Here is an 18,960-nt window from a genome sequence, read left to right as displayed (position 1 = left end):
AAAAGTTTGGGCCACCTTTTAGTACAGTAGACAGGAAGCATGAATTCTCATCATCCTTTGGAATTGTACTTGCTGTCTTCTATCTTGGATATTCTGTGAAGATCATACACATTTCTACTAGAATTCTCTTTAAACAAAATAAAATACTGAAGTTCATTTAACTCTTGACGTTCTGCAGGCTTTGTATTCAGTGCTTACAAAGATGCTTTAAATACTTTTTTCAATTTTTTTACTATTTTTTTCCTGCACAGAGCCTTTGAAATTAAGGCTCTATAGATTGTGTGCAGAAATTTTGCATCTTCTAAGTTTAGATTTCATATCTGAACTTTCCCAAAGCTATATTGCCCCAAAGCTGATTAGTCATGTATGTTGTAAGTTGGTATGTCAAAAGCGTTTCTCTCCTTTGTGAGATCTGGTTAAATAGAATATCTTTGCTATGATTGAGAAATTGATTTTCTTACAAATACTGAAGTTTCTATTAGTATATGTTACATCAGTAAGGAATAGCAGTGTTTGATATTGCAACAGTAGTTATGGTTGAGCAGCTTACACAGAAAGAAGTAACTTTATTCTTTGAAAAACGCTTCAAGTTAACATATAGCTATTATAACGTGGAAAATCTGTAAAAGCTTTTTCGTGCAGCTTTGAGGGTAGTATAGTGCAGGGAAGGCAAGCTTTCTCAACATATTTATCACCTTCAGTCGTATTAGTCTGACTTCAATTTCAAAAATATTTATTGCATTTCATAATTTTCCTTATGAAATGGCTTTGAAACAGTTTATTCAAGAGTCTCTGTGGGATGATACTAAAGCAGAAAAGCTGTTGATGAGGGCATCATAAATCCACAATAGATCTTGCAGTTTGTGATATTCTACCGTACTGGAGTTTAGTGTATTTTGAAATCACGCAAGTCTTCAGCAGCTATTTTGTGCTTAATAAGGGGAGGAGGAGGAGAATGTTTGCAAGTATTTTATGAAATGCACACAAACTAAAATTAGTAGTGGAAAGAGAGAAGGTCCCATCACTGTTCATTACTACAAGACACATTTACCACATATGTAAATTCTTACAGTCAAATTCCTCTGTGTTCTGCGTGATAATTTCAGGGTTGACTGACACAGATTAATAAAATTTTCATTTTTCTCTTGAAAACCCTTTTGACAGAGTAACAACAAACCATAAGACTGGAGCTCTAGTTAGCAACTTAATCTGCACAGGAAAGCCTTGAAACGAGCCAGATGCACGTGTTCTCAGGGATTTCAGTTAGTTGCTTCAGCTCTTGATCACAGAGTGAAATAATTCAGCAGTGCAGGATGTGGGAATTGGATAGTAATACTCAGAGAAACTTAGTTGTGTTGACATCTGTTTCACTATGCTTTCTCTTAGTGTTCTTTCAATGGCATAGTAAGGAGATGGTGAATGTATGGGGGGGGAATATCTGATGATGCAACTTATTTGTGTTGACAGATTAGTACATTTGAAAGCATTAGGGGTGGCTGAAATTCTGTTCTAATTTCTGAGGCTCAGGTTTGTTGTTTGCTTTGTTTTTTAACATAATAGGTAGTAGAAGACAACAAAGTATTTAATTTAATTTTGGTCTTAATTTTCTTCTAGAACAATGTATTTTCTGGCAGTGGAATGACAAGAAGGAACACTTACGTTTGTGAACGTTCTTCAGATCGTTATTCTGCAATACAGAATGGGAAGGACAACAGGTATTCCTCAACTTTTCTTGCATTATTAATTGGGATATGCAAACTAAGGCATAGAAGTAGGTTATACAATAAATCAATACAAGCGTGAAGCATGGTGTAAAATACAAAGTTTACTGCGTGTTTCCATCTTCGCTTCCACCACAGTTTCTAGATTTGTGATGAAATTTAAAACTGTAAGTGTAGATCTGCCTTTGTCTTGTTTTTTGGATCCTCTTTCAGTTCCACATATAATTGCTCAAAAAGTGCTTTTTTAAAAAAAAAAAATAATATTAAAAAAAAGTTATTTTTAAAAAAGACTACAGTGATTTTCAATGTTTTTTGTTGTTGTCATTTTCATCAGTGGAATGAATATACTCAGTTCTTTTTGAAAAATGAAGAAGAATTTTCATTTGAGTTGTTTGGTGTAGCTGAACATCTTGTGCCATCATCAGATTAGTCTGAATCTGAAACCTTTACTTCTTTGCTACAGATATGGTTTAGCTTTGGGACTGTTGTTGCTAATACATTATTAATGCAATTTCACTTATGTTTATGGAGGCAAAGCTGTAGTTTGGCTGAAGTCATTTGACTTTGTTTTTAAAAATTCATAACACAGTAGTTCTGCTGCTTTCATCCCTTCCTTGCCACTTAGGCAAAGCAGAAATAAAAATGCTGATGGAAGGAACTGTTATCTGGAAAGGTTCAGCTCAGTCTAGCAGTGGCTGGGGCAAAGAGCTGATGAAGAAGGTGAATATTTTGCTTGAAGCAGAGTAGCCTGTTCTGTTCTCTGTGGAAGGCAGCTGCAGGCACTGCTCTGCGAGACTTGTGCCTGAGGGACTCTGCAGCCCCAGGGGGCAATGCTGCTTTCTTCATGGGGATTTAAACGAGCATAGTCTTAAATCTTGTCTCAGTCAGACCAGTAAGCTCCCGAGTGAGCTTTTACAGCTTTTTAAAATTTTATTTCACTTACAATACTTATTTAACGATAGATTTGGGGGGTTTTAGTTATAATTTGTCTGTAGGGTTTTCATCTCTTGGAAGATAGCCAGCACAGCAGCCCTGGTACTGATCACCAGAGGGTTTTTCAAATTCCAGTGCTGTCATTGTCAGAGGCATTTTGTGGCATATTGATATTCTCCAAGGTATTGAAGATGTCTTTCAGAAATACTACACTTCTCAAGCAACACAAAAAATGTATTACCAAACTTCATGGTACGCATAATTCCAAATGCATAGCTTTCCAGGGTGTGTTACCATGACAGAAAGCAAGGTGATAAAAATACGGACATGAGGCTATGTTTTAATTGCTCCATATAGATGTAATGCCGTTGTTTAATGGCTAAAGACGTTTTGGCTAAAGACACTGTGGAGTACTTAATCAGAATTAAGAGGAACTTCTTTCTCTCCTGAGGATAATTTAACCACTTGCAGAAAATTCAAAATTTGCAACTTTTTGGTAAACAAGTGGGGGGGGGGGGGGGGGCACATAATTCAGAATTGTTTTCATGGCTGCTGGGTGGTTGCTGCAGGTTGCTCGAGTTGATTTCTTCCATAGGTCAGGGCTTTCTCATGAAGCCACATTTCCCTTAATGTGCCTTGCAAAAGTCCAGAGGAAAAGTACAACTTGGGAGTGATTGTGTTTTAAAGAACTAAGAGACAATGTGACAGCAGTTCCAAGTAAAAAATGCTTTGAGTTTTAGGTGTTTAAGTTTTAACTGAAAATAAGAGTATTCACTTGGCAGGAGAGATTCTGTTTAAGCCTTTTACAATATTTTTTTCAGTATTTTTTTTTTTTAGTATTTCCACGTAGCTGGCATAGACTTTCTTCATCACTTCAAATAACGTGTGTAAGGCTTTAATTGCAGGAGGAATGAAAAAGCCCTATTTAATATATATGGCAGCTTGATTTACACTTTCTTGTATACAATACTGATGAACATTTAATGGTTTACTCATGATTCCATATTCTTTACTACAGCTGAAGAAGGTAGCCTAGTCACTTTGTCTTATGATTCTTTAAACAGCACTCACTATGTTTTAAAAGAAAAAATGACTAAACACTTTCCATAGGGTTTTATTCTAACTATTCTTTTCCCCTTTCGTTTGTCTGGCCCTCCTGCCTTGCTGCTGTGATAAAAGTCTAACAGAAATGTCTGCAAGTAGCACATCTTCTGCAGGCTCTGCAGTAGCTTCGGCTGTATCAACACGGCCTCGACATCAAAAGTCTATGTCTGCCTCTGGTCATCCTATAAAAGTTACACTGCCAACCATCAAAGATGGCACTGAAGCTTACCGGCCAAGGTAACAGATTAAAGAAATAACAAACAATGCTTAAAAAATTGTGTTCCTCAGTTCATTATATACTCCCCATATGTTTGTAATCAATTTAAACCTGGTGTGTTGCATTCTGTTTTGAAACAGTAGCTTTCTCAAGTAATATGGTGTGTTACAGATGATTTAAAACTGATTTTGATCATCACACGTTTGTGTGCATTTAAAGAAGTTCCTTGACTGCCTCCCTCTGGAAGCTCCTGGAAAACTTTTCTAGTTTTAAATTTAACTAATTTGGACAGGACCGTACAACATAGACCACCGTAAATTCATATGAAATACTGAAATGTTAACCATTTGGTTTTGGAGATTACTAAGCTTATTTCTATCTGAAAGCACCATAATGTATCTGCTCTTGCTATTAACTGCCCAAATAGCTTTAAAAATTTATTTGTGCCAGCTGGTTACTTCTTCAGAAACACTGAAGTTTTTGGAATACTTGTATGTTAAAGATTTTGATTAATGTGTTTTTCAGGAAGAGGGCTGGGAAACAGTTTCAAATCTCACTAAAGACTCTCTTACCTTTCTCCTTTGTCCTATAACTTGTGTATACTTTTCTAATTGCTCTTAATACGTGAGATAGGTGGATTCTACACTGAAAATCTCTCTTGATTTGTTTCCAAGCATGAATCTTAACAATCAATAGCGGATTCAACTTTGAAAAAAGGGGAAAAAATTGAGAGCAGGGTTTTCTTCCTGTCTTTGAGAAATGGTTGTCATGTAGGAGGGTTTCTAGCATAGTCTTTCTCTTTATTTATGCTTCTGTTTTCCCAGCAGTGCAACTCAAAGAGTGCCTGCTGCTTCCCCGTCTGCTCATAGTATTAGCACTACTACTCCAGACCGAACCCGCTTTCCTCGGGGGAGTTCAAGTCGAAGCACTTTCCATGGTGAGCAGCTAAGGGAGCGGCGTAATGCCACTTACAATGGACCACCTGCCTCACCATCACATGAAACCGGTGCTTTTGCACATGCTAGAAGAGGGACATCAACTGGTATAATAAGCAAGATAACTTCCAAGTTTGTTCGCAGGTTAGTACCTCGATTTCTAAGAAAAAAAAGTGCCCAGCCTATAACTAGGGCCATATTTGCAAAGTCATTGAGAATTTCCAGTTTAACAGTCTGAATTAAATGTAAATTTAGTCAGAATACTGCTTGTTTTGTGTTCCTTCCAGAACCTGCCTTGTACTTCTGTGTCTACAGTAACCATTCATGTTTGACCAGCTATTCTCCTGTTCCTTTATATTAAAAGAGCAAGAGAATGCTTCTCAAATGTTTTTTTCTTCATGCTTTATAGATAAAAGATGCTACTTTTAAGTTAAAATGAAATGAACTTAAATACTGAAAGCAGTGACTTAAAAATGAGTCACTAATGTTGATGATATTTTACTTTTTAACGATTAACTAGTGAGTCTGGGTGCAGTTTGCTGCAAGGGCTGTATTTGCAATGAATGTATTACTGTGCTTAGAGGGATTTAGTGTTTACAAATTATTTCAGGGAATTACATTTCTGTGAATAAATGAGAAGCTTAGAAGTGGGCAGAAATCTGGATATCTGGAAATACTAATATTTCAGTATCATGCAGCCTCTCATATCGTGTTTTTGTGATACAATAAGAAGTCTTCAAAACTAAGTTCAGGATTCTGAAAGAAGAGAAAGGACACATGCAGTGGAGGTTCCTGGAACCACGTTCATTCCAGTGATGATGCTGGCAGTAATAATACCGTGAGGAGAGGTGCTGGGGAAGATTTTTAAATACACTGTTTGATTTCAAGTGACTGTTTACTTAGCAGTCATAATAGCTTTCCCAAAAGAAGACTTAATTTTCAGTTTTCCTCTGACAGCGATTTACCTATAATTCTTAAGCCTATTCATGGATGTGTCCTTACTGCTCAACTGTCAGTTTTGCAACAGAATTATGTTTGGGAAGCATCTATTTTCTTTGCAGAATCATACTGTTGTGTACTGAATTCTCTAGTTTTTGCATAAAAGAAGGATAAATTCAAAGCTAGCTTAAGCTTGTAGTTGCAAATTCATAAGTACAAGAACATGAATTGCTTAAGGTGATGTTACAAGGGGAAAAAAAGAGCAAAAGCTGGGAATGCAGCGATGTTCCTTGTAAAAGTAACTTAACCTGGTCTGCAGAAATCATGTCAATTATGTCTTATGTAATACCTCCTATAATGACTGACCCCCCCCCCCCCCAAAAAAAAAAAAAAAGTATGTGAATAATTTTCTTGTTTCAGAAACCTGAAGATACAGCACTATGATTCTCCACTGTTGGTATCTCCAGCACTCACATAGTTGGGGGGAGGGAGTCTGTTCTCTCTATGAAAGATACAGCAAAGTTACTTAACTGTGTTGTCAGTTGTAGATTTCCAAATGTGAACAGAGGTATTTTCTGATAAGTAACTCATCAGTTTCATGAACAGAGGCTGGTTTTTGTGTTAGAACTCATTGCTTTCTTATAAAGAATAGTATATTGAATTTTTTTTAGAAGAGGGATGGAAGGATTAACACAGTCATTACGTTAAACTGCAACATTACAATATTATTGTAAACTGCATATTTAAAATTAGCATAAAATTAGCATATTGTACATTGTGTTGTCTTTTGATTGAAACAATCTATTCTATGGAACTCTATGCAATTTACTGGTGTGCTTTATACTGCTAAAAATGTCAAATGACAAATATGTTTGCTTATAGTGAAGGCCTCAGTATTTTGCTTTGTTTTTAAATTTGCTGTTTGAGACTTACAGTGGCTAGGATTACATACATGTAGGTTTTGTTCTTTCAGTTGGCATCACATAACTTGCATGCCTTTAACTTCTGTACTGTTTAGGAAAAAATGATTTAAAGCATATTTTGATTAGAAGGTGTCATGAAAGTTTTTTTTACTTTATCTTTTGACAAATGTAAATGTGTTTTCTGGTAAGTATGTAAAATAAATGCATAGTGTTTAATGTATAGGGCATTGAAATACTTTGTATTAGTGTTTTATAACAAATGATACTTCTCTGATGTTAGTTCCTAAGGTATCTGTTTTGAAGGTATTAAATTAATTAGCTAATTATAAATGTGTTCTCAAAATGTTTACACTGCAGCATTAGGAGCGTACCTGGGTTGTTTGTACAGCCTGTGAATGTTTTTCAAGCTGCTCCAGACTAAAAAGGCATAATACAAAGTAGTTCCTTTATAAAGTACAACCTGTAATCCAACAAGATGGAAAAGATATGTTTAACTTACAGCTCACCAGTAATCCTACTGAAGTCAGTATAACAGCTGATGTGCTTAAAGCTGAGCAGATGTTGAAGTAACCTTTCTGAACTGGGCCCCAAACATTTGGTCTTGCAAACTCTTAGGCATGCCTTATCTTTAATGATGTGAGTCTATTTAAGCGTGGGCATGCACCTAAGTGCTTTCAGGACTGAAAAGCCTGGCTCAAAAGGGTACAGAGCGGAGCCCCCTTGGACCACCCTGGCTGACTGCTGTTCCGTGCTTGCTGGACTTACGTGTGGCAATTGCTCTGTCTGCAGTAGGTTGAGAACAACATGTTAATTTTACCACGAGTTTTTTTTTTTTTAAAAAAGAAAATTAAAATCTTAACTATTACATGTCAGAGCTGAAAGAGGTGAAGGTATTGTAAAGGAAAATTAAAATTACAGCTGTGAAAAAATACTATTAAACAGTATTAGGCTTGACATTATTATGCTGATTTTTTTTTTGTTCAGTAGCTATTTAACATTGTACTAGATGTAGGTTATTCTTAACTTTTTATTTTTCACCTTTATCATTGAATCTCAACCTTAACTTTGTTTTGAGGGATCCAAGTGAAGGCGAAGCCAGTGGCAGAACTGACACCTCAAGGTGAGGAGCCACTATTAATACTTCGCTCCTAGATCTTTTGCATCAAGCTTTAAGTGATTTCTTAAAGATTTTAAATCAGGATGTAAAATAGAATAGTACTCAAGTAATTTTAAAAATGTTATGGATTGGGGTGGGAGGGGGTTTTGGTGAGGTCCTTTTTACCCATCATTCTTGCTTTTTTGCAAAGTACTTTAATATTAAACTTAAGTATATTCCTTTGAATAATAATGCCCCCTGTAGGAGTAAACTAATTATTTAGACACTTAAAATCATGCTTTGGCTTATAAATATTTCATGGTGTTTACTTTTGGTTTCAGTAGAAAACATAGTATAATTTATGTGTGTGTTTGCATATATGTATATATTAAATTTTTACTGTAGTTACATACTTTATTACTAAAGCTGCTGATTGCCAGAAGTAAACATCCTACAGTGCCTGAGAAATGAATGCCACTTTGCACTGAGAAAATAAGTGACATTCATACAAAAAAAGTGGTGATTGCTAAATATTGAATTTGTATGGCAACTGCCTAACATAAATCTGTAGGTGATTCCTTCATATGCTCATTTTCCAATATATCTGCTCCTTTGCCATCTTTCAGCATTTTATTCTGCATTTTTGGTGTGCTTAGCATAGTGCGTAACTTTTTCTTTTTATGCTATCTGAAGAACAGGCATTGCAGTTTGCATTCTAAACTGGTCAAGTACGCAAAGTTGTTGACTTAATTTTCAAAACAGAGCCAGTAAACCTTTATTTAAAAAAATAAAAGCAGATTATTAGTGGGATACGTTATTCGATGCACAGCATGTTTTACATTAAAGTCTACTAGCTGTATAGTCTTGACATGGAAAGGGGAAAGATGAATCAAATGTTAAAATGAAATTGTGAAATTGCTTTCAGCTCTTGCTTTCATTCTCTAGCTTCCTCTACTTTTTGTCATCCTACATTGTCTGTTTTGGCCTAAAAGTTGTTTGAGATCCTATCCCTATCATGCTCTATCCCATAGTGTTGATGTGGTTCTCAGGGGTTCGCAATGAAAGTTAAACTTAAAATGTTTATTTTGGCTCCTCTCTGAATAGCAACAGCTTATAGACAAAATGAGAGCAGCACCTTTCCCCCCTCACTTTCGCCAGTGATGGATGGGGAGGCGTCAGGCATCTGAAATACCTGGGACAAGAACAGAAATAGTTGGCTGTGGAATTACTTGAAACTCTAAAATAGTTAGTGCTGTTTCTCAAAATGCTTTTTACAATGGTAAGGAAGTGTTATTGCAAGAACACTTGCTGGGAGTTAATTACTTGGAATTTTATCCAAGTAATTTTATCAGCTAAAAAACTTTGTGTCTACATGCCACTGTTTCTTCTGTGGGGGGGGGGAAAAAAGCTGTTGGATGGGTATTTCAGTTGTTGACAAGCAAGGTGTGCTTGTGGTGAAGCACAAAATGCTGCTTCATCAGCTGAAATAAAGCATATTATGATAAGGTCTCTGAACCAGAGAGAGGTCAAAAATAGACAAATGAGAAAAGGGGGAAGAGTGAAAAGGGGTGAAGGGGAATTAAGTGAAGACTTGTGAATCGCAGGGTGGGGTTATTTCCTCTGCTGCTTTTACAGTATGATTTATGCCTCAGGATTGTGTCCCTCAACTTCAGTTTTGTTGGTGTATGGCATGCTGCAGATCATGAAATCAGCAGAACTTCAGTCATGCTTTACATAGATTCCACTTTCTTTGGAGCAGTATGGAGTAACGTTTGTCTGCAGTTATCATTACATATGTTGTCATCAGAATGCTTTAGAGCAGGGGTTTCCAAACTCGTGTGTGCCATTTGCTCGCGTGCCCCCACTGGTAGCTGAACCAGTGCTGGCAGCAGCTCCCAGTGCTGTACCAAATTGCACTTGAGTGCAGGAGATGGTGCACAACTCTTCCGATAGTACCCATTTAATGCTTTGGATTAGCTTGCATGTGACTAGTGTAGTGGTGTGTCAGTTGCAGTTTAGAAACCCCTGTTCAAGAACTATATTTCTCTTCTTTCTCTTGGTTGCACTGCTTTCACTTTTGACTGTTCTGTATGTCACTTCTTCCAGGAGTGTTTCTGGAGAGCCAAAAGACAGGGAGAAGGAGGATAGCAAAGATTCGAAGCCACGTTCCTTGCGATTCACGTGGAGTATGAAGACCACTAGTTCTATGGACCCGAACGATATGATGAGAGAGATTCGGAAAGTGTTAGATGCTAATAACTGTGATTATGAACAAAAAGAGAGGTTTTTGCTCTTCTGCGTTCATGGTGATGCACGACAAGATAGCCTTGTTCAGTGGGAGATGGAGGTCTGCAAACTGCCACGATTGTCACTCAATGGAGTTCGTTTCAAGAGAATATCTGGGACTTCTATTGCATTTAAGAACATTGCATCCAAGATAGCAAACGAGCTTAAGCTGTAAAGAGAAACTAAATTTTCTGGGATCAGGGAAGATTCATACATGATCTACACTTTGAATGTACTGGTTACGCCTAATGTGATTGGCCTGTGAAACTCCCCATGTAGAAATTGCCCTTATTGCAATAAGGTTATACATAGTTATTCAGAATTGTAAAGTTAAATCCAGTATGACCTATATTAAAAAACTGTAGCTGAAGAAGTTATGTTCACATGTACAGGTAAGTATATAGAGCATTCTGTTCATTTTATGTTCATAGAGTTGTATAATAAAAAGATGACTGCTTAAATTCAGATCTTGTATAGTTGTCTAGATTTCTGCACAGAAATGTATGTTTGATGCTTTGAGTTGGAAAAGTTCTTCTCTATCATTTACATTTTTGGTGGTTTTATAAGTCTTACCTTTATCATGCGTTTGTTTTTTAAAAAAGAAAACAACAAAAAAGAAAACAAAAAAACAAACTTGTGTCCTGAGTCAAATGCACAAAAATAGTTTTCACAACTGTAGCATGACCATTTTTAATTATTTAAAGATTGTTCGTGATTTGAACCAAAGTCGATGAATAAATCGGCTTTTGTTCTACACAAGACTGTTCCTGCTTATCTTTGGCTCTTATCCTTGTTATTGGACAGTGTTTAGTTGAAAAATACAAACGTTTACAGTGTTGGCACTTACAGTTTAAAAACTTTGGTTTGCCTTGGGCCAGCTCAGAGCTATGGGGGAACAGAAACCAGGCGTAAGTGATGTTCTGTCTGCAAATTATAGTGCTTACTCCCATGGCCCATTAACAAATGTAGCACCAAAATGGAGAACCGTAATTATTTCATTTGAATATCATGGTGTAAAATATCACTTGTTTGCTGCCTTCAGAATACTATAAATTCCATTTTATGGAAGTATATTAATATTGGGACTGTTTAATAGCACAAGATAATCTGAAATGTTGACCAATTGTATACAGTTAATAATACCACCTCAGGAATTAGCTTGGCTTTTGGAATATGTGCCCCCAAAGAGTACATGCAATTCCACATAATATTTTACAGCTAAACATACATTGTTTATAATGATAAATCGTTGATTTATGCTTTTGTGGTTGTACAGTTTGTTCCCATGTAACCTGTTTGTGTTTAATATTTTACCAGATTTCTTGTATTTATTCCACATCATTATGCCTGTAATGTGCAGCTTTGTAATTAGGCATTTGCCTACAGAAAAGAAAAAAAAAAACACATTTTTTTCCTTCATAATTAATGATTATAAACTATGTAAAACCACTAGTACTGGTACATTTTAATACTTGTTATTTTGTACTGAATTAACCATAGAGGTTGGTTGTGCAATGTTATTTAATGTCGTAATTACTGTAATATCAACATATGGGCCCCATCTGCACACTCTTGTGAAGAATAGAAAGTTCATTAAGAAATTGTCACTTTAAAAAATAAAAATTAAAAAAAAACTGTGGTAAACTCTGTAACCCTAAGTTAGAAGGCTGTAAGTGTAGTAAGTGTGCCATTCAGTAATGGCTTCTTGACCGAGATGGACTTTACATACTGTACTGTGATGTAGCTTTCCTCTGTAACAGTTATGTTCTGAAATGGACGTGTATTGTTGCCTTAGAAAAAGGGTGATGTTTGGAAAGAAAGAACTGTAGCCCCTTTTTTTTTTTATCTGATGTTCATTGAAACAAAATCCGATGCAAGTCATCTTGATTCACTGGTGCACTCTATTAAAACTTACTTGAACAGTTCTCATACTAAAATACTTGTTGTTGGCCCTTTATAAAAGTGCAATATTTACTGCAGTTAGCCAGCATAGTCTAGAGGTCTCTGATTGCAGGTGTACATTATGTCTGTGAGCGTTTTAGTGTGAAGACTTCCTACCCTCCATGGTATTAGGGCCCGACGTGGTGGAGGAGGTGAGCCCGAGCCTCAGGGCTTCCTCCCGAGCTCAGACTTTCTACCCTCCATGGTAATTCAGGATTAGCGTTGCCTCAGTTCTGTGCTTCTGCAGTCTCCTGAAAATGTCAGTGGCTTAGTACTGCTTAGAAAGGGATGTCTGGGAGCCTTTCCAGAAATTCATCAGAAGTCGGTCTCAGGAAGGGTTTATGTATCTACTCAGTTGACCCGCGAATGTCCATTTATCCTTGAAAGTACACCACTAGGGTATAACCATGAAATGAATCAAAGATCGTGTCTGAATTTAGTAATGAAACAAAACCCTTTGCCTTTTCAGAAGGTTCAGTGAAAAAAATGTAGGTCATACTCTGAGACGGTAGATTAAGTGCTTATGACAGCTTCCTGCTTTACAGGCTCTGTTTTCACCAGGCTGACTTGGCCCCAGATTGTTACTGGTGTTCACCGCTTCACATAACAGGAGATGGATTGATGTTCCTTAAAATACAGGTAGCACTTCAAGAGCACAGGGATTACAAACCTTAGTTCTGTTCTCCCATGAAACACTTACAGCATCCCACTGCCAATTTAATATTTCTGTATGGGAAAGGGACAGTTTTGCAAATAGTATTATTGCCAGTAACTGCCAGCAGCATGAAATTGTGCTGATCCCAAATCCCGTTAAATACCATCTTATTTTTGTGCCTTGTTGGAAGTTACTAGTTTGGTCGTGAGCCAAGTTACGTTCTCTACAGCATTTTGCCACGCAATGCCTCAGCAAGGGCACAATCAATCTGAGTGCAGAAGTTGTAGCTGTGCTGCACCCAGATGTGTCATTCAGCTTGTCCTGTTACTGGCAGGAATAAGATGCAAAGGTCCAAGGAAGAGAATTATCAGATTTTATTGGCAAGCAGCGTGTACTTAAGTATGGAAATCAGTAAGGCACTGCATATCGTATCCTCAGTGCTTGGTTTTTTGAGCCCCTCAACAGCTGCTTTGTTACGCAGCAGCTACACGAGTTACCCTTTGGGTGTGGGAGGCGGGCTAAGACCACTGGGATCTGAAATGCAGCTTGACTTTCCTGGGAGAGAGGGTCAGTGTGGCATTTTATCAGCATAGCTTTAACTTGAGAAATCTGAAGGTTAAATGCCACCTTGTTCTGCAGATCTAGGAGGGTGTCACAAGTAGATACCGTACACAACTTTCATTTACCGGCAATTTAAGATTTATTAATATTTTATGGTAAATCACAAGATTAGATTACACTTAGTCATTAGTCAATTTAACACAATGATTCAACATAAGATACAATTGAAAGAGTAACTTAGTTAAACGGGAGAATGGCAAGGTTCACCTGAGACTTACTGCAGGGTAATGGGGGGGGGTGTCAAAATTTGGTCACACACTTTTGGCTTCCCCCCCGTTCTGGTGAATTACTCACCCTTCTCCTTCCTCTGTGTTTGTCAGCGGATGATCCTGATCCTCACGAAATGTACCCTGAGAGGCATCCCAGCTCAGGGGGAGACCGAGGGTCACAGCCTACTGTGATCCCTGGAGAGCTCAAGGGGCTCTTTGCTTAGCACCACTATTTATAGGACTGCAAGACGATTGTTAGTCAGTACTTTTCCATCTTGGCTATGGTTCAGATAAGGCAATTTTGGTATTTTCCTCCAACTGCACCATTCCCCTACCTTCCAGAACGTACAGTTCTGGTACTTTCCAGGCCCCTGGCTGCAAAGTGAGATCGGGGAGCCCCTGTTTGTCCTCACCTGTTCTGGCTGTTGCCCACTGATGTGACATCAGTTAATCTTGGGCCACAGCTGAGCTGGGGAAAGAACCGCTCCACCACAGAGGGGATAGGGATGTCTCAGCTCCTCAGACGGCTTTGATTGTAATTGTGTTTTGTGGGGCGGGTTTGGCTTTGGGGGGAGTATGGGGATTTGAGCAGTTAGACTACAGTGTGGTTCTGCTGTTCTGTTTTGGGGTTGCTTTTTTGCTGGCTTTCTTTACATAAGGCATGCAGATACTTCCAAACTGAGTTATGTCCTTTTTGATGCAGCCCAGTTGAAAACATTAAAATGTACGCAGGTCTATGAAAGGACTATCCGTTTTCACTCCTGCTTCTGTGGACAAAAAATAATGCTTGAGAACTAAGTGGCATCAGTAATGCCACCTGGTTACAATGACTGAAATCCTAGGAGCTCTTGGATGGGAGACTTCAGATACCCAGTGTCTTACACTTAAGAGGTACCTTGGGGCTCCTAATCTTGGAGAACACGTTGTTGGGGTTCCTCTGCTGCCAAGCAAACTGAGACAGCAGATCCTAATTGAGAGATGATCATTCTCTGAGTTTTTGATACCTGAGTTCAGGATAGTGAAACAAACCTGTTGGGTGCAAATGTGTGGAAGGGCCTTCCCCTCTTGAGAAAGCAGGTGATCTTTTGCTATCTTTGCACAGTAACGAGTCTATAAATAATAATAACTAGATGCAAACACTTTTAAAATCCCCAGAAATATATTCAATGCTTTTTTTTGTTTGTTTTGTTTTTGTTTTCCCTGGAAAATTTTCAAGGTAGCTTGAGGTTAACAAGATGAAAGAACCCGTTCAACAGTTGCTTATAGGTTTTTGATATTTTATTTCTCAGCGCTGGTACTTCAGCATCAAACCTTACCTCATCCTTCAAGCCACGTAAGGATGGTTAGAAGCACGTCAAAAGCTACAGCGCCGTATCAAAAAGCGTGCAGTAGCCAAGTTTCGGGCTCTCTGCCATGTGAACGCTGTTGGGGTTGGCGCTTGGGAGGGAAGCTGTGGTGCTGCTGTGCTTTACTTCACGGCGGAGCGGGGGCTGTCTCTACACACGCACACGTCCAGCGCCTCGCTGCAGGCCCGGCGGGGGGCCGGGTGACCCCGCAATGGGCTGTGGCGGCACTGACACGGGGCCGGGGCCGGGTCCCGGTCCCGGTCCCGCCCCGGGAGGGGCAGCGGCCGCCTCGGGCCACACCTGCGCGGCGGCGGCGGCGGCGGCGGCGGCGGCACCATGACGGTGGGGGCGCGGGGCCGCTTCTCCCGGCGGGGGCCCGGCGACGACCGGGTCCGCATCCTGAGCGGCCCGGAGGAGGACGAGGAGCCGGGGGTCGGCGCGGGGACCCCGCGGGCGGAGCGGGACCCGGAGCGGGACGCGGAGCAGGCCGGGGCGGGCGGCAGGACGGTGCGCTTCGCCCTCCTGCCCGACGCCTACCAGCCGCTGCGGCCGCCGGCCCCCGGGGGGAAGCGGCCCTACGGCAAGCGGCTGAGGAAGTACGGCAAGGTGAGGGAGACGGGGGGAGACGGGGGGTCGGGGGGGGGGCGAAGCCAAGTCAAAAAGCTGCGAGGCTTTCCCGTGCCCCCGCCGCCGTTTGGCCGGGGTTGTTGTTGTTGCCTTCCTGCGTGGAAGGACGGCCGCCGGCCCCGCAGCCTCCGCTCCGCAGGCTTTGGTTAGGAAAGGGCCGTTTAGAAGAGCTTGGTTGTTTTGATTATTAATTTGGTTGTTTTCCCTTGTTCGTGTTACTTAAATACTGCTACCTCTTGTGCAGCTGTAGCGAAAAGTCGTTTCAGTGTCAGCAGGAAGGAGGGTCCTGTCCTGGTGTCTGGGATCATTTCCCACCTGAGGGGGAGCACAGACGTCCGTCCAACAACAGGCTTTCTGCAGCATTCTTAAAAAAAAAACAAACAAAAAAACCCCCATGATTTTGTTAAAGATATGCTTGGGAAGCGTGACATCCAAAGCACTCCAGTCAGCTTGGCAAAGTTACTTAGCTCTGAATCTCCTAAGACTTTACAGATGACAGCATAGTCATGAGCTGCCCTGCAAGTATTCCTGCTTCATGCAGCGGGGATGAATGGGAGCCGCTTACTTCAGCCTCTCGTGATGGATTTGCTGTTTCGGGTTTGGCTTCCAAGTCGCAGGAAGCACGCTTTAAGAAGCAGCCTCAGCTCGGGAGGGCTCGCGGCACGCGCCCGATTCCCGCAGAGGCGTTTTGTGGGCGTGCGGCCGTGCTGCGGTGTGAAGGAGCTGGTGAAAGCGCTCAGGGCACACGGCCGCCCTGGGATGTTGTTGCGTGCTGCCTCTGCACTGCCCAGGCTCCAGCCTCGCGGGGAGGGTTTGCAGGGCTTGCCTTTGCCAGTAAGGAACAAGTCGTGTAAGCGCGGGTGAGGTTGGGGTAAGTAAGTTGTGTGCGGTGCGGGAAGGAGGAAAGAAGTCTGCGGTGCGACACAGCAGGGCAGCGGCGGGTGGAGACGGGAACGGCCCCACGTCTCCTCCTCCGGTCCCCTCCATTTTGCTGTCTTGACTCCCTTCCAGTAAGTTCCCAGAGGTGCAAATACGATGGCATTTGGCATTGCAGGAGGCTTTCCTGTGTCAGTACCGTTGTACTAGCTTTAACAAATCCTGGGGATATAATAGAGTGGATTTCACTGATTTCATTAAATGTGAAAACATATCCCCAGCTGCAGTGTTTTTCATGTTACAAGAGGCAATTTTGATCTAGTCCCAGGCAACCGTAAGGTGGAACTGACTACCAGCTAGTTTGGATTTCTCCCCAAACTGACTCACCTTGTATTAATTCCCCAGTCATGACCAGCCCCATGATCTAAACTGTTGAAAGTGAAATTTAATCAGGTTTTTCGTTTTAATCATCCGTAGCAAGTTTTCTCTCAGGCAGCACACGCATGACTTTTTGAACACAGAGGTGAAGGTGGGTCAAAATGTTCTTGTTTTGACCAAAACAATCTTGTTTTGACACATTGTTTGTAACTTAAAGCACACAAATTTACTTACGGCATGTGTTTGTGAGACACACGTACTAGGTATGAACTTAAACTGTTTTTATTCCTGAATAGAAATCCACATAAAAGCCTCACTTCCTGTGGAGCTGCATCCGCTCAGTTTAACTATGCTCTGTGGGTGTGTATTTATATGTAAAAATAGATTATAAAACATTGCGCCGTGCTTAAGCCCCCATCAGCTGTGGGAGAAGTCCATTTTCGGGGTTGGGGACACTGTGTGCGAAGGAGGCTGTTGCAACAATTTCATGGCAAGCTGTTTTCCATTACCTGTCCTTCTTTTCCCCCTGTTCCCGCACCTCTCCCTGCAGAACGTCGGCAAAGCCCTGCAGAAAGGATGTCGCTACTTGGTGGTCGGCTTGCAAGGACTGGCAGCAGCCTACTCCGCTCCCTTCGGGGTGGCCGTGCAGGTGGCATCGCTGGTCCGCTAGAGCACAGGGTGAGCACGAGCCTTTCCCAGAAGACTGCGGCGATTTCGGCTTTTTTAGGATTGAATCATCATCCAAGACCATATCTGAGAAACCTCTTGGACATGCACAGCCCCGACCCCCTCCCGCAGCCCAATTCCCTGGACCTGGTGCTCTTTCCTGCAAAAATCTCCAGCGCTTTTCAACCTTTAAAATCGGATGGGGTCAAAGAAATGCAAGGACACGGAGGTAATTGTGGACTAACTGAGCTGAAGTTTCATGACAGACATGCACTGGTTTTCTAAAGTTACTTGTGAAAAGGAGCCAAGGATGGATGGGAAAGCAGGTAGATGAGGGACAGAGAAGTGAAGGGAAGTAGAGGATGAGGGTGGTGGTTGGGAGGTGCATGAGAGTTGAGTCTGGCAGGGGGAGGAATAGTCAAAGCTGTGGAGGAAACGGGTAATGAAGGATGAGTAAGATGTAGCCTTTGGTTTCTTATGTCTTTTTCTGAGATGGTTAAAATTGAGTATACGTAAAGATATACTTGGATATAAATGGGCTGTGATCTGAGACACGGTGAGCTTTGCTGCATCACTGTTGTTCATCTCAAACACTGGAAATCATGAGCCCTTAAGTCTTAGCACTGCTGTAAAAATCCAGAAAGGAAACAAGGTGTGTTTGTCTTCTGATTTTGGGGCATTAAAGGTTCACTGTGATTAATATGTTAAAACTTCCCTCTGCTGCTGTGAAATACACATACTGTTTTTTTAGACGTGGTTTATATCTAATGTACCTGACTCTAGAAAATGAGGCTTTAAGAACACCCAGCTCTGTGGTGTTCATTGGGAGGGGAAAAAAAATCACTAGCTGCATCTGAAAAAACTACACGTGCCGTTTAGGGCAGCGTGTTTTGTATAAGAGTGGGGCCAAGTAACCTGCTGGCTCCGTTTCCACACGTGGAAGCTGTAGCCAGAGAATGTCAGCGCAGGATGGAGCAGCTTCCATGTCACGCCCCGAGGGATATAAATCTCCTGTTGATGACACAGGAACAAGTGTTTTTATGGGCCTTCAAAATTCTGTGAATTGTTTTTTTTTATTTTTTTTATTGCCCTCCCCCATCAGCCTTTCATGGTAGCAGTAAATGATTTCCCCGCTAGCGCTTTCTCTGTATTATAGATCTTTCTAGTTTTGATAGTGTTTTTGTAATCAAGGAATTGAGATGTTCTGGAAACAAATGCTGCTCAGTTGATTTCTTTGCCTTTTCTGAATGGAGGGGAACTGCATGTCTTAGCACACTGGACTGTATTTCTTTTAAATGTAGCAAATGGAATGGATTTGGAAAAGAAGGATGGAAAAGAAGTGTTTTTTTAGTGCTCTTTTCTAACTGGACTGTAAATAAAAGTATGTGATCCTTGTGCTGTGATTACCTAGGCACATAAGCGTGCACACAAGCGAGGAGCTTCTCAGCCGTGGCCCGAGCAGAGAGGGGAAGCTGCAGTGTAAACTT

The 18,960-nt window shown here is 40.7% G+C and overlaps 2 protein-coding genes across 11 annotated transcripts in view; both read left to right on the top strand.

The window, feature by feature from the left end:
- Nucleotides 1-12,091, top strand: part of MARK1 (microtubule affinity regulating kinase 1) — a 58,296-nt gene extending 46,205 nt beyond the window's left edge. For 3 of the 10 annotated variants that reach the window (XM_083828543.1, XM_083828546.1, XM_083828544.1), the window contains exons 14-18: nt 1,615-1,715; nt 3,834-3,995; nt 4,800-5,054; nt 7,848-7,892; nt 9,975-12,091. In XM_083828543.1, coding sequence (XP_083684669.1) covers nt 1,615-1,715; nt 3,834-3,995; nt 4,800-5,054; nt 7,848-7,892; nt 9,975-10,329 — 918 coding nt within the window. In that variant the 3' untranslated portion in view covers nt 10,330-12,091. The remainder of the gene's footprint in view (nt 1-1,614; nt 1,716-3,833; nt 3,996-4,799; nt 5,055-7,847; nt 7,893-9,974) is intronic. The other 7 variants (XM_083828545.1, XM_083828547.1, XM_083828550.1 and 4 more) reach the window with 5 other exon arrangements.
- Nucleotides 12,092-13,339: 1,248 nt separating this feature from the next.
- Nucleotides 13,340-18,868, top strand: LOC310896356 (required for drug-induced death protein 1). The gene is made up of 2 exons (XM_083828554.1): nt 13,340-15,532; nt 17,358-18,868. The coding sequence occupies exons 1-2, from the start codon at nt 15,263-15,265 to the stop codon at nt 17,475-17,477; spliced, it is 390 nt and encodes a 129-aa protein (XP_083684680.1). The 5' UTR covers nt 13,340-15,262; the 3' UTR covers nt 17,478-18,868.
- The last annotated feature ends 92 nt before the right edge of the window (nt 18,869-18,960 follow it).

Source organism: Anser anser (assembly GCF_964211835.1).
Source record: "Anser anser genome assembly, chromosome: 3".
Taxonomy (NCBI): Eukaryota; Metazoa; Chordata; class Aves; order Anseriformes; family Anatidae; genus Anser; species Anser anser.
Note: the sequence above shows the minus strand (reverse complement) of the source record. Positions and strands in the feature narration are given on the sequence as shown.

Bases quoted from the DNA above. Each gene is read 5' to 3' on its own strand.
- LOC310896356 (XM_083828554.1), top strand. From the start codon at position 15,263: ATGACGGTGGGGGCGCGGGGCCGCTTCTCCCGGCGGGGGCCCGGCGAC. The intron at 15,533-17,357 runs GTGAGGGAGACG...CTCTCCCTGCAG, and splicing joins GGCTGAGGAAGTACGGCAAG to AACGTCGGCAAAGCCCTGCA.